Source organism: Furipterus horrens, unplaced genomic scaffold (genome assembly GCF_987537825.1).
Source record: "Furipterus horrens unplaced genomic scaffold, mFurHor1.1.pri manual_scaffold_6, whole genome shotgun sequence".
In the NCBI taxonomy this organism is placed as follows: Eukaryota; Metazoa; Chordata; class Mammalia; order Chiroptera; family Furipteridae; genus Furipterus; species Furipterus horrens.
In genome coordinates this window covers 89,151,105-89,172,509 of record NW_028327176.1, presented here as the reverse complement: position 1 = coordinate 89,172,509, position 21,405 = coordinate 89,151,105, and the positions used below count along the sequence as shown (strand labels likewise).

Here is a 21,405-nt window from a genome sequence, read left to right as displayed (position 1 = left end):
CTTGAAACCTAATTTTCATTAACATTATATTATGAACATTTTTGGTGTCATTATGCATTATCATTTCCAAAGTTTTCTTCAAATTATTGTGAAAATTAACCTAAAAGATACCTAAAATTTGAAAGAATAACAATGTTCACCTTAGATTTAATCATTTTAATATTTTGTCATATTTTCTTTATGTAACATAGTTCTATAATTCTGCTGAAACATTTGAAAATCACCTGCCAACATCATGATCCTCACTCCCAAATACTTTCATATTCATCTCTTAAAAAATAACTTTTCTCTTCAAACAATAATATTGAAGAAAATAATGTTTTCCTAATTGTATACAAATGTCAGAGTAATGCAAACTTCTCTACATTATCTCCTTCCCCCTATTTCTGTTTTGTAGCTCAATTTTTGAAATAAAACCGTCTCTTATTTGGGAACATCTCAATGTCTACATCTTCTGCATGTGGATATGCACATTGGGACTGTTGGGACAAGAACCACAGCTCCCCTTGCGTGAGGATTTTTTAAAAAAGAATGAACTCATTCACATCCTCTAAGCCCCTTCCAATCCTGCAGGCACTGCACCCACACTCAGGCTCAAGCCTGGAACCAAGACCCGACCACCCAAACCTCCTCAGCTCCTTCAGCAGAGCCCAGGTAAGAGCCCCAAACCCCTGCTCCTCCCATCTCACGCTCACACTCATCACCATCTGCCCTGAATCCACCAGGATGAACCTCATCTGTGCTTTCCCTACTGGTCTCAGTCACCCTGGGTACCCAATATCCTGCACGCTCATCTCACAGGCTCCTTACACCCCACTATCTCCTCCCACAACCCCTCCCAACTCCTGAAACCAGCCCACCACTCCCAGAACTCTCAGCCCAGGATCAGCCAAACCCGCACAGCCTCCCCCAGGATGTCCCTGAACCTCGTGGCTCTGACAGAAACGGGGTCCCTGAGGACGTGGCTCCCTCTGATGCCCTCCCATGGGGGTCTCCCCTCCCACTGACCTTGTACCATAAGTTCCTTCCTCTTCCCAAAACATTTTCTTACATGAATCTTCTGTCATCAGATTGGAGCCCCCACTCCCCTCATGTAGGAATTCCCTGTGGGCCCCCAGGCCGTTCCCCCACTTCTCTTAGCTCCTGGCTCACTGTCACCCTCCCCAGAGTGCTGCCTCCTTGATCCTCGATGACGTCAACATCATCACATGAGGAAGGCTGAACAGTGGCTCCCAAAGATGCCCAGCCTATTCCTTGGAGCCTGTGAACAGGTTTCCTTCCATGGCAAAGGGACTTGGGTGATGTAATCCAGGTTAAGGACCTAGGGAAAGACTTTCCTGGATTAGCTGGGTGGGCCCAATGACGCCACATAAACCCTAAAAGCAGAGTGGCCTCAGCTCTGGAAGCACTAGTACGATTATTTGATCATATGTTGTAAGAGCAGCAAACCTTTAATCACAAATGAGCCTGTTTTCAGGCCTGAGTCCACCCTGTGCTGCATCAAATCCAACAATCCCTTGACCCCACTGGGATCCCAGTTTACGATCCCACCATCTATTCCCTGTCCCTCACCCCTTGATGTCCTCTCCTCCCTCCTCTTCAATTCCATGAGACATCATTTCAGTCCCTCCCTTGGCCGCCCCTTGCTCTGTCACCCTTGCTTGGAGAAACTACACAGCCGCTGACCCTACCTCTGCCTGCCCTGCGCCGGCCCCACCAGCTACAGAAGGCTGGAGAACCACTCAGCCGCGCTGACACTGTCACGTTAACAGTATGACCCAGACCATGAGGGGGGCCACACCGCTGCCCTTCATGTCCTGTCCCTGCAGGGCTCCCTCAGTCTCCCCCTCCTCTGCTCAAATGTCCATCCTCCTTCCCCATCTTATTACTGCCAGTGACCTTGTCTCCTGCTTCACTGAGAAGACCAAACACATTAGATGACAACTTTGACAGAGTTCCAGCACCAGCTACTTGGAGACCTTCACGCAGGTGAGCTGCCCACACTCCCAGCCAGAGCCAGTCCCCTGGCCGGTGCTCCAAGCCTCATCCCTTCTCATCCACTTAAAGGTGTTGGCCCAGCACCTTTGCTTCCCTTGCTCTCCCGTCATTTTTCTTCCTCCATTAGATCACGTGGCAGCATGAGAATGACACCCAGACCCCTCCGCCTGAGGGACTGTGACTGACTGATGTCCCCACTGCTGTGCTCTCTAATGTGCTGTAACTTTGCTCTGGGACCTCGCTTCTCACAGGTTTCTTCCCGTCAAAGACTGAGGACAGCAGGGAAACTGAGGCAGGGTTATTGATCCTCTGGAGGCTGAGAGACTCCAGGGTCCCCCATGCCCTCTCTGAACTTCCCTCACCCTGCCCTGGGTCTAGGACGCCTCCCCCACCCGCCTGCTCTCTCTCCATGACGTGGGTGACCGCACTGAGTCCTTGCAGCTCTGAGCTGCACACGCTCCTGTTCAAACGCACAGCAACACACTGCTTCCCGGGGCTCCTTTGTACTGAGGACGCGGGACTCACAGGGACACACTTGGGGCTCAGAGTGAAGGGCATTTTACAACGTACCAATCCCGAATCACACACTCACTGTGTGGGAAGTGGAATTTAGGGGCTCTGTGAGTCTGACTGCAGGGCTGTTTAGACACATTTCTGTACCAAGGGGCCAAAACCACTTCTTCACAGATGAGCTTCCTGATGTCGGATTTCCAAGATCGTGTTCCCCACAGCAGTTCGTAAATAACCAGGAGCCGGAACTGAGAATTTCCATCAGATGCTTCCAGGCACAATTCCTCCAGGATTAAAAGGAAAGCCCCTGTCCCTCAGGCCCCACTCCCTGGGTGAGCTCCTCTCTGGCACCAAGTTCCCTCGGGTGAGTTTTTTCTAGAGGAGTCCAGAGGGAGAGAAAAGGGGTGGGAGGTAGAGAGTCCATTTCAGGGGGAGGGACTCCTGGAACAGAAGGTGAAGAAAGGGGGCTGGGCCCAGCCTGGGCGTCTCTCCCTGGTTTCCTCACAGACCCTGGGCCAGGACGCAGGGACACGGGGTGGCAAAGACTCTCAGAACAGGAGGGGGGTCAGGTCCCAGGTCCCAGTTCTCAGGGTCTCACCCCGAGGGCGGAGTCTGGGGCGGGGAAGCCCAGTGATGGGGAGTCCCCGTCTCCCCGGTTTCACTTCGCCCTCTCACAACCTGTGTCGGGGCCTCCTTCCTGGATACTCATGACGCGTCCCCAGTTGTCACTCTCATTGGTGTCCGGTTTCTAGAGACACCAATCAGCGTCACCGCCGTTCCCGGTTATAAGGTCTCAGGGGACCCGCCTGGCATCAGATCCTCCCCAAACCCCGAGGATGCGGGTCATGAGGTCCCCGAGCCTCCTCCTGCTGCTCTGGGGGGCGCTGGCCCTGACCGAGACCCGGGCGGGTGAGCGCGGGATCGGAGGGATCGGCCTCTGCGGGCGAGGCGCGGGGGACCCGGCGCGGGCAGGACCCCGGGGAGGGCGCGTCTCCACCACCCACGGCCCCGACCCCACGCCCGTCCCGTCCCCCCTTTTCCGTCTCCCGGGCCCTCCCCCTCCTGTCCCACGGACCGGGACCCACGCCGGGAGGAAGGGTAGCCCGTCTCAGCTCCGCCCCGCCCGCAGGTCCCCACTCCCTGAGATATTTCGACACCTCCGTGTCCCGGCCCGGCGGCGGGGAGCCCCGCTACATCTCCGTCGGCTACGTGGACGACACGCAGTTCGTGCGGTTCGACAGCGACGCCGCGGACCCGAAGATGGAGCCGCGGGCGCCGTGGATGGAGCAGCCGTGGGTGGAGCAGGAGGACCCGCAGTACTGGGAGGAGCAGACGCGGGTCTGCAAGGGAACCGCGCAGACTTTCCGAGTGAACCTGAACACCCTGCGCGGCTACTACAACCAGAGCGACGGCGGTGAGCACGCGGGGCCGGGCCGTCCCGACCCCCATCCCCACGGGCGGGCGGGGGTCGCCTGAGGGGCCGCGTCCGAGCTTCTCCCCGAGGCTGCGGGAACCCCGACACCCCACCCGGGAGGAGCCGGCGGGGACGTTGACCCGGTCTCACTTTCGGTTTTGGTTCAGTCCCCGCGGGGCGGGGCGGGGCTCACCCGGGGGCGCGGCTGATCGCGGGGCGGGGTCAGGGTCTCACACCATCCAGTGGATGTCCGGCTGCGACACGGGACCGGACGGGCGCCTCCTCCGCGGTTATGACCAGTACGCCTACGACGGCGCCGACTACATCGCCCTGAACGAGGACCTGCGCACCTGGACCGCGGCCGACACGGCGGCTCAGATCACCCGGCGCAAGTGGGAGGCGGCCGGTGCGGCGGAGCAATGGGAGAGCTACGTGAGGGGCCTGTGCCGGGAGTGGCTCCTGCGGTACCTGGAGAAGGGGAAGGAGGCGCTGCAGCGCGCAGGTACCGGGGCCGCGGGGCCTCCTCTCCCCCGGGCCGGGGCTCCAGCGAGAAGGCGGGAATGGGGTCAGCGTCAGAGTCCTCGCTGCTTTCGGTCGGGAGACGAGTCCGCCTGGATTTTCAGATCCGGGTCCGAAGAGTGACCCCCACCTCCGCTCAGGGACACTCCGGGGTGCCGTCCCTCCAGGGGGCGCAGGGGAACAACCCGGAAATAACCGGCGGTTCCCTTTGACTCTGGCAGTGGCTCCCGGGCCCACGGGGACTTTCTGTCTCAGGCCTTGTTCCCGCCCCACACACGGTGTCTCAGGTGTGACCCGGCTGCTCTGAGTCACGTGGCCTCCACCCGGGCCTGGACCAGAAATGCCTTTTCTCCCCTCAGAGACCTGCCTCCTGCCCGGGGCTGTGTCACTCTGATTCTAGAACTTTATAAGGACTGGGAGTAAATCTCAGGTGACGCTGTCCAGGCTGGTGTCGGGGTCTGGCTGTCCAGGCTGCTGCTGGGGTCTTGCGCTCCCTCCCGGACCCCATTGTCCTGTCCAATCTCAGGATGGTCACATAGTGCTGCTGGGGTGTCCCATGACGATGCAAAGCTCCTGAATTTTCTCACGCTTCCCCTCAGACCCTCCAAAGACACACGTGACCCACCACCCCATCTCTGAGCGTGAGGTCACCCTGAAGTGCTGGGCCCGGGGCTTCTACCCTGCCGAGATCACCCTGACCTGGCAGCGTGATGGGGAGGACCAGACCCAGGACATGGAGCTTGTGGAAACCAGGCCTGCGGGGGACGGGACCTTCCAGAAGTGGGCGTCGGTGGTGGTGCCCCCTGGAGAGGAGCAGAGATACACGTGCCTTGTGCAGCACGAGGGGCTGGCCGAGCCCCGGACCCTCAGATGGGGTGAGGGGGGGACGTGGGCACAGAGCCTCTTCCCAGGGAAGCAGGGGCCTCTGGAGGACCTAATCAGGGTCGGGGCTGGGGCCTGGGGGTCAGGGCCCTCACCTTCCTGTCCCTTTCCAGAGCCGCCTCCTCAGACCACCACCACCACCATCATCATCATCATCATCATAGGTGTCACTGTTGGCCTTGTCCTCCTTGGAGCTGTGGCAGCTGGAGCTGTGATGTGGGGGAGGAAACGCTCAGGTAGGGGAAGGGTGGGGTCTGAGTTTCTTGTCCTGCTGGGGGTTTCAAGCCCAGGTATACATAAGTTCCGCTTCATTAAAGGGAAGCACCATCTTAACCCGGGTGCTTGCCAGTCTGGGGGCCTGTTTACTCTCAGTTACTCTTTAGTGAGGCAGGTGTGAATGTAAGGGACATTTGATCACCTGGATGATTCTAGTGATGGGGACCTGGTTCCCAACAGTCACAGGTCAGAAGGAGGGTAACTGCTGAGGACAGACCTCCAGGAGGGTGGTTGGTCCAGTTCTTGTAAATGTACTTTCCTTAGGATTCCTGATCCTGCCCTGGGTATGTAGCCACAGTTCTGGAAACTTCTCTGGGGTCCAGGACTAGGGCTTCCTTTAGGACCTCATGGCCCTGCCTCCTCCTGGTCTCTCACAGGATGTTTTCTTCCTGCAGGTGGAAAAGGAGGGAACTATGCTCAGGCTGCCAGTGAGTATGGAGGGGGTGACCCCTGAGACCCTGAGATCCTTTAGTCTCCTGTCCTGGGCTCTGACCATGTCCTGTTTTGTGCTACCCAGGCAGTGACAGTGCCCAGGGCTCTGATGTGTCTCTCACGGCTTGTAAAGGTGAGACCTTGACATGGGTAGGGGTTGGGGGAGAGGGGACAGGACAGGGTAATGGGGATTCTCTGGGACATTTTCAGCACAAGGTCAGCTGTTGTGCAATGTCACCACTTACAGCAACTGACCTGAATTTTTTCATTATTATTTTCTTCCACAGCGTGAGACAGCTGCCTTGTCTGGGAATAAGTGATGGAAGAGTCTTCACACACACACACACACACCCCAACCAAACCATTTGTGACCTCAGGAACATCTCACTTCTCTTTCTGCAACTGGCATCTGAATGTCTGCGTTCCTATCAGCATTTGTGAGGAGGTGGGAGGCTCGCCCACTGCTGCCCACCACGCCCCCTCCCCTCAGTTTCCTGTTCCAGCAGAGGGGGGGTTGGGCCCTGGCCATCTCTGTCTTTAATCCTGGTTCAATGAGCTGCAACTTCTTACTCCTTTACTGAAATAAGACTCTGGATGTAAATTTGTTTTTCAAATCTTACCATAATTTGTTGATGTGCTAATTAAAAAGTTGAAGAGTCTAAAGTGTGAGAAGAAATAAAATGGAGCATCGAGAAATTTCCAGAACTCAAGTGTTTATTGTGCTGAGTCTGTTGCTGAGACGGGAGAGGCTGTGAGGACCAAGCGTTGTTGGGGCCGGTGTCCAGCCAGTGCTCAGTGCGTCATGGTCATGAATGTGGTTACTCTTTGACTGGGTCACTGCTTGCCTGGGTCTCCCCTCTGCCCCTTTGTCCTTGTTCCTTCAGTAGAACCTAGTCCACCAGGACCTGGGATCACGGGGACCCAATATCACCCAGGCCTTGAAAATTGTCCTAATAAAGAACATGTCCAGGACCGTGGGCAGCGAGGGCTTCTTGCTGCTGAGTCAGCCAGGGCTCAGGCCCGGGTCTGACCCTCAGCCCCCATCTTCTGGGTCTTTATTTGTTGTTTGTTTGTCTCTATAGAGCAATATGACTGTTTTTGTTTTGTTAGGAGTGCTGGTCTCATTCTTCTCTGGGTGTCCCCTGTCTGTCAGCAGCAGGAGGTGCTTTGCCTGTCATTGTCCCCAGAAGGCCCAGGGGTTCCCTGCACACAGCAGTATGTGATACCTACAGATGAATTTTCAGACTCATTTTACTCTCACCACCTTCTAAGGCTTGACTGATCTTCCCGTCTTTTCCGAAACTCTCAAAAGAACCAGGTTCTGAAATGAGCAGAGCTGGGACCCATAATTTCTCACCTCAGATAAGTTCTTGTTGAAATTCTACTCTGCTCACCTACGCTCTCTCCCTGCCCTTCGTGCTAGTGTGGGCTCCAGTGCAAACCCCGGGATTCGCAGAGCAGAGTCCACTCTAGATTTAGTGGGAGCAGGGCTGTGCGAAAGTGCAGGTGCGTCGATGTCAGCGTCAGTGCGGGTGGTGCCGTCGCTGCTGCAGAACAGCTGTGGTCTGAGGCCACATTAACAATGACACTGCCTAGCATAGGGAGGTGCCCTGCACTGACCATTCATGAACCAATAGGCTGTGTGACAGATGCGTGGCACTGCATGTGGGAACATCACTGAAGTTAATCAGGGTCACTGCTGGCCTAGTGGAGCACATGTGTGGGAAGGACAGTGTGTGAGCACAGTAACCAGGATGTGTCTGTGTTAGGAGGGCAAGTGATCTGGGAAAGCTCAGAGGGGACGGCGACCCCCAGTGTGGGCTGTGGGGACAGGGAAGGTGGGTGTTTGACTTGGGTGGTCAGTGTGGGTCTCACTGGGAAGGTGACCTTGAGGGAAGATTTGGAGATGTGACAGATTATCCATGAGGTTGTCTGGAGGAATTTCAGTCTAGGCTGGGGCAGGGGTGTATCTGGTGTCTGGGAAGAGTGAGGAGCGGTGGAGGGTGGTGCGGGAATGGAGCAGAGGGTAACGGAGATGAAACAGAGGCACAGCCAGACCACGTGGGCCTGGAGGACATTGGAAGGGCACACACTTGCTCTGAATAAGGTGGGAGTCACAGGGCCGCTGAGGGCAGGAGAGGGACATGGCCTGATGTCCCATTTGAAGGATCGCTGTGGCTGCTGTGCTGAGAGCACACTCGGGAGGTGGGGGAGGCAGTGGGGACGCAGGAGGAGCCTGTGCAGAGCTCCAGGCTGGAGATGCTTCCCTGGGTGAGCTGCTGAGACAGTGGGCGTGGGGGGGGATTCCGGATGCCTTCTGACGGGGGCTTTACAGCATTCCTGATGGTGAATCTGGGGTATGAGGGGTGGAGCCAAGGTCACCAAAAACCTCAGAGGCTACAAGCAAAGAGATGGAGTAGCTGTCAGCAGAGATGGGGAAGACTCTGGAAGCAGATTATGTGATGGGGCTCAGCCAGATGGGGACCGCTGAGGTCATTGACAGAGCTCAGGGTAAGGAGGGGTCTTAAATCCACATTAAAAGGTAGTTTTTTCCCTCAGAAAGAAGAGGGAGGATAGATATTGTCAGTTATGAGACATGATGTTGGGAGTGACATGTTGTTCTCTCTACCATGGCGTAGAGTCGGGTGGAAGATTTAGGAAGTGCCCCGGGTCAGCATAATAAAATCTCTGAATGCTTGTTCTCTGAAACTGTTCCCCAGATGTATACCTTGAAGCAAACAATGGAATTCTGATTGTTTCTAATCTAGATATAAAGCAATGTATTGAGTACTAATGGTATAATATTTTGAGGAAAGCCGCAGAACAGACTAGAGGCTGCACAGCCAGGAACAATCCACAGTCCAGCCTGGGTCAGGTCCCACACAGGACCCACTGCTCTGCTCCTGGGCACAGATGTCACCGCTCACACCACTGACTCCCTGATGCTGGGCCCTGGGCCCTGCGACTAGGACTGCTGTCTGCTGCTCCGGCACCTGGACACTGTTACTGCCACTCCCGCCACCCTTGCTAGTGCACTCTGTGCAGGCCCAGCCTCTCTGTTTCCCGGGTCCCAAGTCAGAGTCTGGCATGTGGTCACCTGACTGATGGAGCCTCGAACTGTGTCCAGATGCACAAATGTTGGGGGTGGGGGTGTCCCGCTTTCATGTAGGATTGTGGTCTCTGCCCAAGATCTGGTGCTGGGGTGAGGGGTGGGAAAGAAAGACTAATTTCAATTCTTGGAGCTAAGATCTAAGACTAGAACAATCTGGTACTTTGCAGGTACTCAGGTTTGGCTGGAAGAACAAGTGATTGATAAATGACATCCTAGGTAGAGGGTCACTTGCTTGTTCTCACTCTGAATTCCTCTGTGGGATGGTGAAGGAGTTTTTCTTCATTCACCCAGTTCTCTGATTTTCAGAAACCAACTGTTTTTCCTACAATTTAGCTCAATTCCGACGTGAACTACCTGGAGATAGCTTCAGGCCCCACGTGGTCAGGGCTCCGTCCCGCAAGACTGCCCTCCCTTCAGAGCGAGTCTCAAGTTCAGGCCCCTGTGTTACCTGTGCTTCTGTCTGACGTGATTACAAAAGTTAGAGGTTCCCCACCAAGCTTATTACTTTACTAGATCCACTCACAGAACTGAGGAAAATGCTGTGCTTATGATTACATTTTATTATAAACAACACAAGTGAGCAGCCAGTGAAGAATGATATGGGGTGAAGTAGGGAAATCCTGAGTGCCTTAGCCTCTGTAACCATGGAGTTGGAAAGTATCACCCCCGCCACCGGCATGTGGATGTGTTCATCATTCAGAAGCTCTCTGAACCCCATTATTAGAGGTTACACTACACAGACGAGATTGATTAAATTATTGGCCAGTGGTGATTGAACTCAAACTCTTTACTCTCTTTCCAGAGGCTGGGCAGTGAGCCTGAAACTTCCAACCTTCTGATTAGGCTTGGTCTTCTGGTAACAGCCCCGTCCTGAAACTGTCCAGGACCCTTGGGCAACAGCCATCTCATTGGCATCCTTGAGATCCAAGAGTTTTACGAGCTCTGTGCCAGGATCCAGGGACAAAGACCAAATATTTTCCATTATACCACAGGTCTTTGACTACAAATCCATTAATAACAAAAGTATCATAACAGTCAAAAGGTGCTGACATATTACTAGAGTCCCATTCAGTCTTTAACAATTAGTCCAGTCCATCATCTTATTAAGGATATTTACATGACCCATAAATGTAAGGAAGTTGCTCAAACTTTTTGTCAGAGGGGAAAAATTCAAATTAAGCTGTAATGTGGTATCACGGCACAGCTTCCAGAATCGTGAAAACGAGAAACTCAGACTAAATCTATTGTTCGCAAGAATTTGCACTAATTCTCTTGTATTTTACCAGTATGAGAGTAAGTTGATTAAAATACTTTGAGAAATGTTGGGCATGAGGTACTGTTAGCGCAGGTGGCTAGATATTAGTAAAGAAGGAAATCAAGGGAATCAGACACTGTCGAGCCTAATGAATGTGGAGCTAAGTCAGATGCTGAGCCTGCTTTGTTAGGAGCTGCAGCTTTATACACTTCCCAGGGGATGGCAGCATTCTGCACCAGCTTTCAAATCTCCAAGGTGGTGGGGGGACTGCCATCTGGTACGAAATTGGATTATCAGGGGAAGGAGGAGGGGAAATTTCTCTGCTGGGTGCATGCTCAGTAGAAGCCAAGACGATGAAAGGGGAGGTGCTTCTACTCTGAGGCCCGCACACTAGAAACTAAGATGACACTACAGAGGCCTGTCAATCTAGCTTGGGGAAAGGATCAGATTGGATAAGGGAACAGAATTCCTGAGGATCTAGGAAATACCTTGGTTAGGGAAAGGACTCATCATAAGCCCGTGAAAGTTTGGGAAATTGACTGGTTCATTTAAAAAGGCGTCTGGTCCTTCTCAAGCTCTGGTAATATAATCAGGCTAACAAAGAGATGTCTGTCTGTCTGTCTGTCTGTCTTCTCTCTCTGTAACGTGCTCATCCTGTTCAGTCCTGTGTTCTTTTCATAGCCATGTGACACCAGACACTAGCAGCCACCCATTGCCCTTGGCAGACTGCGTGGGCCTGGACACAAGGCTAGCCAGAGTACAACTAGAAACACCGACTACGTTAGCCAGGTGGGGAGAAAGGCTGAACTGGACTGAGCTTCCGCATGTCACAGAACTTTTGGACACTGGCCTTTGTGCGAGGCCTCATGAAGACTAGTCTGGACTTTTTCCACAGCGGGATGGAGTTGAACCCAGAACAGCCTTTTGTGTCTGCTCCACCTACATTAAATCTGACAACTAAGCCTTATCTCTCTCTATGTGAGTCGTCAGAATGCTCTTCTTGTGACTCCATGAAAGAACCCTATTTCCACTGGCAACATTACGATACCCAAACAATCGTTCACCCTATGACCCAGCTTTTCCAGGCTTAGTCACGTACTTAGTAGACATGCATACATATGGGAGCCAAATATATGAAGCAATTACTCATAGCAGCACAATTTGTAAAATCTGGGTATAACACAAATGCCCATGAGCAGAAGACAAGAAGTGTGGGCTGTTCATATAATGGAACCTCTTGCAGCCATGAGAGTAAATAAACTACAGCCACTCACAGCCATAGGGATGAGACCCAGGACAGAATGCTGAGGGAGAGCCAGGTTCAAAGAGGGAGGTGTCCACTGTAATAATATTTCATTCTCTAAAAAACTGACAGAACTCATCTACGGTATCAGAAATCCAGATAAATAGTTACTTGGGATGGGGGCAGTTTATGACCAAATAAAATTCAAGTGAGCTCCCTGGGTGCTAGAATGTTCCCTGGGTGTGTTTGTCCCAACATTCCCTTTGTGAGAATCCACTGCGCACTTATGATTTGTCCACATCTCTCCGTGGGTGTGGTCCTTCATAAAAGGACACTTTTCTGAATTTTTGAATAATTTTCTTTAAGCCAACATAGAATCATTCTTACTAAAAGCTTCTAGAATTACTGAGTTGAAATTTCTGCCATTTAATAAAAAATCAAGGAAATAAATGTCTGTGATTGAGGCACAAGAAGAGAATCTAAAGCAAGAGCAGTGATCCTGGGAGCTGACTCCTGAACAGCCTTGGGAATGGCTGTCACATCAGGACTAGGAATCAAACCCAAGTCAGCCCCTGCGAGGGGTGTGTGTGAGAGATGCCCCTGAGTAGGGCATGAGTGACTCAGAACAATGGCTAATGGGTTGGCTGGCGGGGCAGGAACTGAGGAAAATGACTTGGGAACTGAGAGGTGGGGGAGAGGTGTGCTCATGGACCTCTTGCCGTCGTCAGAGGGGATGAACGTACTGGTGTGGAAGGTGATGCCAGCAGGGGGTATCTGTGTGGTGGGGCTGCTTTACTCAGTGGGGGAGACGCCTTGACAAATGGTGTCACTTGGCCTCTCCCCAGCCACGCAGGGCTTGCTCATGGAGTCCCTGCTCAATGTGACCACTGGATAGAGGCACATGGTCTCAGCAATGTGACTCCCACTCAACAAGGCCAGTCTGTTGCTTCATGTTGATTGCCCAGCCTGCTGGGAGGGGCTTGTTCTGTGAAAAAAAAGACAAAATAGGTGAAATTAATTAAGAACAAAACAGGGGACTTCCGGCCAAGATAGATGTGTAGGTAGACATGCTTTGCCTCCTTCCACAACCATAAGAAGGATTATCTCTACCTCAAAACAAAAAACAATCGAAACTACCAGAAAATCAAACTACACGGGAGTCCTACAATCAAAGACATAAAGAACTAATACTCATCCCAACAGTGCAGGGGAAAAAAAAAAGAATTTTAAAAATTGAGGAAAGCTTAAGAAAGTTTTTGGACAACGTGAAGTGTAACAACATCTGCATCATGGAAACACCAGAAGGAAAAGAGAGTGAGCAAGGAATTGAGAACATATTTTGAAGAAATAATGACCAAAAAGTTCCCTAATCTAGTGAAGGAAAAAGACGCAAAACTCCAGGAAACCCAGAGAGTCCCTAACACGTGGAACCCAAAGAGGCCTACACTGAGACACATCATAATTAAAATGCCAAGGCTTAAAGACAAGGAAAGAATCCTAAAAGCTGCAAGAGAAAAGCAGGTAGTTGCAAACCAGGGAGCACCAATTAAATTGTCATTTGATTACTCATCAGAAACATTTCAGGCCAGAATGGAGTGGCATGAAATATTCAAGGTGATGAAAAGCAAAGACCTACAATAAAGGCTGCTTTACCCAGCAAGACTATCATTTAAAATTGAAAGAGAAATAAGAAGCTTCCCAGACAAGAAAAAGCTAAAGGAGTTTGTTAACACCAAATCAGTATGCAACAAATGTTAAAGGGCTTGCTCTAAGAAGAAGAAAAAGAAGAGAAAGGGGGAAAAAAGCAGAGGAAAACATCCTGACAATAAAATGACATTACGTATGTACCTATCAATAATCACCTTAAATGTAAATGGCTTAAATGTTCCAACAAAAAGACATAGGATAGATTAATGGATAAGAAAACAAAGCCCATATATATGCTGTCACCAAGAGACTGATCTCAGATTGAAAGATACACACAGACTGAAAGGGATGGAAAAAGATATGCTGGGGTGGCAGTACTTACATCTGACAGAACAGACTTTAAAACCAAGGCAAGAGACAAAGGAGGATAGCACAAAATGATAAAGGGAACAATCCAACAAGAGGATATAATACTAGCAAAAATTTATGTACCCAACATAGGAGCACTTAAATTTGTAAAACAAATCTTCATGGACATAAAGGGAGAGATCAACAGAAATACAGTCAGAGTCAGGGAATTTAATACCCCATTGACTTCAATGGTAAGATCTTCCAGGCAGAAATCAACAAGGAGACAGCAGCCTTAAATGACACACTAGGTCAAATGGATTTAATTGATATCTTCAGAGCATTTCACCCCAAAGCAGCAGAATATACAAACTTTTCTAGTGTACATGGAACATTTTCTAAGATATACCACATGTTAGGACACGAAACAAGTCTCAACAAATTTCATAAGATTGAAATCATATCAAGCATCTTCTCTGACCACAATGCTATGAAACCAGAAATCAATCACAAGAAGAACACTGTAAAACATGCAAAGACATGGGAGCTAAATAACATGTTATTAAACAATAAATGGGTAAAGAACAAGATCAAGAAAGAAATCAAAAGATACCTTGAAACAAATTAAAATGAGGACACAACCATCCAAAATCTGTGGGACACTGGGAAAGCAAGCATGATAGGGAAATTCATAGCATTACAGGCCTAGCTCAAAAAAGAAAAGAAAAGAAAAAGCTCAAGTAAAAAATTGACCCGTCCCGCAGGTCGAGCAACGAGGACCCTAGAGGGGGAGTGAGGATGAAGAAGGGACAAGAGACACAAGGAGAGGAGACAAGACAGTGCTCTGATCAAGTCTCATTTATTCTTAGTCAAAACAGCGTTCTTATAGCTCAGGAGAAGAGGAATTTTTCATTCGGGGGGAACGCAGCTGCAGCTTGGGCGTTATCTGGTAGATATGAGTTAAACTGCAGGACAACAATCCCAGGAACAGAAAGAGGGTCGTTGCCCTAGTAAGGAGTAAACAACTATTATGGGATGGTGAGGCCATGCCAAGCAGAACTTTAGGATGTCAGTTAGTAAGACTTCAGCTGAGGAACTTTTCAGTTCCCCACAAAAAATCTAACTTCACACTGAAGGAACTTGAAAAAGAACAACAAACAAAGCCCAAAGTGAGTAGAAAGAAGGAAATAATAATGATCAGAACAGAGTATTGAAATACAGTATAAAAAATGATACAAAAGATCAATGAATCCAAGAGCTGGTTCTTTGAAAAGATAAACAAGATTGACAGACCTTTAACCTGACTCATCAAGAAAAAGAGAAAAGGCACTCAAATAAAATCAGTAATGAAAGAGAAGTAACAACTGAAGCCAAAGAAGTACCAAGGATTGTAAGAAAATATTATGAACAACTATATGCCAACAAACTGGATAACCTGAAAGAAACTGATAAATCCCTAGAAAAATACAACTTTTCAAAACTAAATCAGGAAGAATCAGAGAATCAGAATAGACGCATTACACCTAGTAAAACTGAAGCAGTAATAAATAAATAAATAAAACCTCCCAACAAACAAAAGCCATGGGCCAGATGGCTTCACAGGGGAATTTTAACAAACGTTCTGAGAATTAATAGCTCTCCTCAAACTATTTCACAAAATTCAAGTGGAGGAAAGGCTCCCAGAATCATTTTATGAGACCAGCATATCCTAATTTCAAAGCCAGCTAAAGACACTACAGAGAAAGAAAGTTATATGTCAATATCCCTGGTAAACATAGATACTAAAATCTTCAACAAAATATTAGCAAACTGAATACAGCAATGCATCAGAAAGATCATACACCATGATCAAGTGGAATTTATTCCATGAATGCAAGGTTGGTACAACACCCACAAATCAATAAATGGGATTTGCCACATAAACATAATGAAGGATAAAAAGCACATGATCATATCAATGGATGCAGAAAAAGCATTTGATTAAATCCAGCACCCATTTATGATAAAAACTCTCAGCAAAGTGGGAATAGAAAGAACAAAACTAAACATAATAAAGTCCCTATATGATAAACTCATTACCAGCACTACCTAGTATCAAACTACACCATAAGGCCATAGTAATCAAAACAGCATGGTACTGGCATAAAAACAGATACATAGATAAATGGGACAGAATAGAGAGCCCAGAAATAAATCTCATATTTATAGTCAATTAATATTTGACAAAGGAGGCAAGAGCATACAATGGAATAAAGATAGTCTCTTCCATAAATGGTGTTGGGAGAACTGGTACATGCAAAAAAATAAAACTTGACCATCTTCTTACACCACACACAAGAATAAATTCAAAATGGATTAAAGAATTAATTATTAAATCTGAAACCATAAAAATTGTAGAAGAAAACATAGGCAACAAAATCTCAGACATTGCTTATAGCAATTTTTTATCGGATGTATCTCCTCAAGTGAGGGAAAAAAAAGAAAAAATAAATAAACAGGACTATTCAAACTAAACAGTTTTTGCACAACAAAGGAAATTATCAACAACAACACAACAACAAAAAGACAATTCACAGAATGGGAGGATATATCTGCTGATATATCTGATGAGGGGTTAGTATCCAAAATTGATAAAGTACTTACAAAATCCAACACCCCAAAATGAACAACCCCATTTAAAAATGGGCAAAGGATCTGAATAGATGCTTCTCCAAGGAGGACATACAAACAGGCAATAGATAGATGAAAAGATGCTCAATGGCAATAATCATCAGAGAAAGCAAATTAAAACCACAATGAGATATTATGTCACACCTGTTAGAATGGCTATCATCAGAAAATCAACAAACGACAAGTGTTGGTGAGGATGGAAAGAAAGTGGAACCCTTTTGCACTGTTGGTGGGAATTCAGATTGGTACAGCCACTGTGGAAAGCAGTATAGAGGTACCTCAAAAAATTAAAAATTTTAACCGCCTTTTGATCTACTGATCCCACTTCTTGGACTATAGCCAAAGAAACCCAAAACACTAATTCAAAAGAACATAAGCACCCATATGTTCATGGCAGTGTTTGTTTTTTCACAATTGCCAAGATATTTCCAGCCCAAGTGTCCATCATTAGATGAGTGGATAAAACAACTATGGGACATTTACACAACGGAATACTACTCGTTTATAAAAAGAAGAAAATTTTACCCTTTGTGACAGTATGGATGGACCTGGAGAACATTATCCTAAGTGAAATAAACAGGTCAGAGAAAGATAAGTACCATATGATTTCACTCATATGTGGAATCTAATGAACAAACTGAATTAATAAGGAAAATGGGGACAGACTCATAAAGAGCAGGATGACAGCTAGTGGGGGCGGGGAGGTGAGGGGATAGAGGGATTGAGCAAAAAGGAAAAAGTACTCATGGACATGGACAACAGTGTGCTGATTGCTGGGGGCAGGGGGATATAAGGGGACTCTATGGTGATGGAAAAAATACAATAAAGATTTTTCTAATGCCAAAGACAGAGACGTCAACAGAAACTGAATAGACATCTCTGCATTGTTTTGGTTGCCCTTCACTCATCCCCCTCCCCTGCTGAGCTGTGACCTGGAAGACAGTGCCACTCAGGTGGGTTCTAGGTGCCAGAGGAGTCAGCATGGACACTGTCAGAGCCCTGTGACTTTCTTTTTTGAGCTGTCAGAGGGCTCCCTCAGGATGAATATAAATGGCTTATTTTTATTTCCTCTAACTCAGAACTCTCTCAGGGTAGAGACCGACTTTGGCAAAGATCATTTGCCAAAATTATTTAAATGCCAAAGAGCTAGCAGCTGTCACTAGGGCAAAAACATCAGCTATGGCAAATAATGGACATAGAGAAAAATATGGGAAAAGGATCTGCAGAGTGAGGTGCCATGAGCAATAAGGGCTATGGAAACTTTGACATCATCCTGTGACCGTAGAAGGCCATGTACATGCCCAGTTAGGGGCATATGATCAAAGAAGTCCTGAGAAGGCCATGAGACCATACCTCTGGCTGATGTTCAATGTCCTAGAAGTGGGAAGTAATGGCAAAAGCAAGACTTGTAAACTGCAGAGATGGGTGTTGAAAGTGTGTCTCAGCACACACACACACACACACACACACAGCCCAACTTCAAGAACTGAGAGCTGTATTCTATTTTTCCTTTTGTCTTCAGACATTTAAAATAATTCCTATAAAATCACTAGCTGACCATTGTGATAATAGAACAGAGATTTCAGTGACCAAAGACAAAGAATACAGTCTATATAAAAATAGTTTTGAAAAGTCACTAGACAAATAACTATATAATTCACAATGAACAATAAAAACAATCCTCAGGGAAGTGTGATAAATCTGGTTTTTAGAGTTATCGCATAATAATATTTTAAATATGTAGTTTTCAACAAAGATTTTGAAGCATTCAATGACGTCAGAAAGTATGGCCCATTCACAAGCAAAGAAGTAACTGACAAACTATTCCTGAGGTAGCCCAGACTTTGGGAAGAAATTTAAATCAGCTTTCTTAAATATATTCAAAGAGCTAAAGGACACTATGGACAAATAAGTAAAGGAAATCAGGAGAAATATGTATAACCAAATAGAGAAGATCAATAAAGAGTCAGAAATTTTTTAAAAGGAACCAAATAAAAATTGAAGCTGAAAAGGACAATAAGCAATATAAAAATTTTATCAGAGGGTTTCAACAGCAGATTTGAACATGCAGAAAAAGAATCAGCAAACTTCAAAGTAGGCCCATTGAAATTTTGCAGTTTGAGGAGTAGAAGGAAAAAGTATATAAATAAATATGACAGAGCCTTTGAAAATTGTGAGATATCATCAAACACACTAATGTACATATCATGAAAGAGCCCAAAGGATATGATAAAGAGTAAGCATTAGAAAGAGTATTTCAAAAAATAATGGCTAAAGCCCTACACATTTAATGAAATTAATGAATCTACACACTCAATATGCTCAAGAAACTTCAGACAGGATTATGCAAAAAAAAAAAAAAAAAAAAGTCCACACTCAGATATATTGTAATTAAACTGTCAAAATCCAAAGAGAAATAATTTTGAAAGCAGCAAGAAAGAAGTTAGGTAGTTACATATAAGAAAACCTCAATAAAATTAACAGCCAGTTACTCTGAGCAACTATGGATTCCAGAAATCAGTGAAATGACAGATTGAAGTCTGATAAAACCCAACCAAAAAGTCTGTATCTAGAAAAATTATCCTTTAGGAAAAAAGAAAGACTTCTAGTTAGGATGGCAGCGTAGGTCAATGCTGTATGCACCTCCTCTCAAAACTGCATCAAAATTACAACTAAACTAGAAAACAACTATTATTGAGAACTACCTGAAATCCCACATAAAAGAAGTCCTATATCTAAGTAGGTAAAAAAGAAAAGCCACATCAAGACTGGTAGGAGGAGACACATTGGGCTGGTTTCACACCAATGTGTGGGGGTTGATAATCGAGAGGAATATTGTGGCTGGGCTGATGCCCCCTAAGGAGTGAGGATTCCCAGCCCACACCAACCCCAAGCCCCAGGGTTTTAGTGCCAGGAAGAGAAGGCCCCATCACTTCTGGCTATGAAATCCTGCGAGGACTGTGGCTGAGTGAGACAGAGGCTTCTGGAGTCCAAGGTGTTTCCCTTATTTGTTGATGGACTCACTATGAGCTCCAGCTCTGGGGCAGCAGCTCTAAAGACAACAGGGACATACTGGGAGGAACTGAATTGTCTGGCTTCAGGGTGAAGGCTGGCAGAGAAGCTTTCTCCCAGACAGAAGTGCTGGCAGAAGCCATTGTTCCCTTGCTTAGCATCCCCCCTCTCCTGCTGCAGGCACAGGTGGGCACCATATCTAAATCTCCACAAACCTAACACTGGTGATTTCCTGAGACTCCACCCTACGCACCTTTCAGGTCCATTCCAGTTGCCTCCAGTGTCACCTCCAAAAAACGGCCTATCTAGGCTCATTTTGTGGACATTTCTAAAATCTTTCAAAGGTTCACAAACACAAAATAAGTACCATATGGCCTTGGTGTGCCACATACCTCTTACTAAGCAGCCGTAAACCTAGTGACAACCAGGTCTTGGTGCAGAGCTCAGCCTCTCCCAGGCTCTTCCAGTCCCAGCACAAGTGACAACCATCAGCAGATCACTTTGTGGCTCATATCAGGTGACTCCAACCAGAGTGCGGGAAGAAACCAACCTTGGCCTGCACCTCCCAAGAGTCCCCTGAACCAACACAGCCAGTGGCCAGCTTCAGACTGCACCAGAGCACCACTCAGCCACTTCCACAAATGACACACTTAAAGGGTAGATTTTGCAAGCACCAGAGCCCCACTAAAGCAAATCCTGCTTTGTAGGGTCAGCCCTTGCACAGCAGCTCCTCCACTGTACTCACAGCCAGTTAGCCAGAGGGTTAATCCCTCCCATTTGTGTGCCAACAGCAATCAAGGCTCAACAGCACAGGAGATAAGAACATGCTTGGATCAACCAGCTCAGGTGCCCTGCAGGACACCTACTACATTAGGCTACTTTACCAAGATCTGGAAACATAGCAGCTCTACCTAACACACAGAAACAAACACAAGGAGGCAGCTAAAATGAGGAAACAAAGAAACATGTCTCAAGTGAAAGAACACATCATTACTACAGAAAAAGAACTAAATAAAATGGACACAAGCAATCTACCAGATGCAGAGTTCAAAACACTGGTTTTAGTGATGCTCAATGAACTTAGGAGAAGAATACAGGGACTCAGTGAGAATTTAAAGAAAGAGGTCAAAAACATAAAGAAGAACAAGTCAGAAATGAAGAGTACAGTAGCTGAAATGAAGAATACATTAGATGTAAGCAACAGCAGGCTAGATGAAACCGAGAATCAAATCAGCAATTCCAAATACAAGTTAGCAAAAAACACCCAATCATTATAACAAAAGAAAAAAAATTTTAAATGAGGATAGTTTAAAAAGGACTTCTGAGACAGCTTCAAGCACAACATTCACATCAAAGGGAGAACAGATAGAGCAAGGCGTTGAAAACATATCTCGATAAATAATGAGGGAAAACTTTCCTAACTTGGTAAAGGAAATAGACATACAAGTCCAGGAAGTGCAGACAGTCCCAAACCAGATGAACTCAAAGAGGCCCACACCTAGACATATCATAATTAAAATGCCAATGGTTAAAGACAAAGAGAGAATCTTAAAAGTATCAAGAGAAAACAGTTAGTTACCTACAAGAAAGCTTCCATAAAAGTGTCTGCTAATTTATAAAAATTAACTTAGCAGGCCAGAAATTATTGGCAAGAAATAGTCAAGGAAATGAAAAAGCAAGGACCTACAGTCTAGAATACCTGATCCAGCAGAGCTATCATTAGAAACAGAGGGACAAATAAAGAACTTCCCAGACAAGAAAAAACTAATGGAGTTCATCATCACCAAACCAGTATTACAAGAGACGTTAAAGGGACTTCTTTAGGAAGAAAAAAAAAAAAAAAGGAATGTAAGTGTGAATAATAAAATGATAACTATGTACTTATCAATAATTACTTTAAATGTAAACTGGTTACATTTTCCAAAACACATGATAACTGAATGGATAAGAAAATGAGACTGTTTATATGCTGTCTACAAAAGACTCACTTCAGATCTAAAGATGCACACAGACTAAAAGTAAAGGGATGGGAAAGATATTTCATGAAAATGGAAATAAAAAAAAAAGAAGCAGCTGTGGTAGCAATA

At 47.0% G+C, this 21,405-nt stretch overlaps 1 protein-coding gene across 3 annotated transcripts in view; it reads left to right on the top strand.

Annotated features, from left to right (window-relative positions):
- The first annotated feature begins 3,305 nt into the window (after window positions 1-3,305).
- Window positions 3,306-21,405, top strand: part of LOC150006891 (saoe class I histocompatibility antigen, A alpha chain-like) — an 81,499-nt gene continuing 63,399 nt past the window's right edge. The window contains exons 1-8 of one of the 3 annotated variants that reach the window (XM_090282283.1): window positions 3,306-3,417; window positions 3,638-3,922; window positions 4,149-4,424; window positions 5,041-5,316; window positions 5,437-5,559; window positions 5,995-6,027; window positions 6,117-6,164; window positions 6,319-6,380. In XM_090282283.1, the coding sequence (XP_090138409.1) occupies window positions 3,345-3,417; window positions 3,638-3,922; window positions 4,149-4,424; window positions 5,041-5,316; window positions 5,437-5,559; window positions 5,995-6,027; window positions 6,117-6,164; window positions 6,319-6,323 (1,119 nt within the window). In that variant the 5' untranslated portion in view covers window positions 3,306-3,344 and the 3' untranslated portion in view covers window positions 6,324-6,380. Of the gene's footprint in view, window positions 3,418-3,637; window positions 3,923-4,148; window positions 4,425-5,040; window positions 5,317-5,436; window positions 5,560-5,991; window positions 6,028-6,116; window positions 6,165-6,318; window positions 6,381-21,405 lie in introns of those variants that run through there. The other 2 variants (XM_090282282.1, XM_090282281.1) reach the window with 2 other exon arrangements.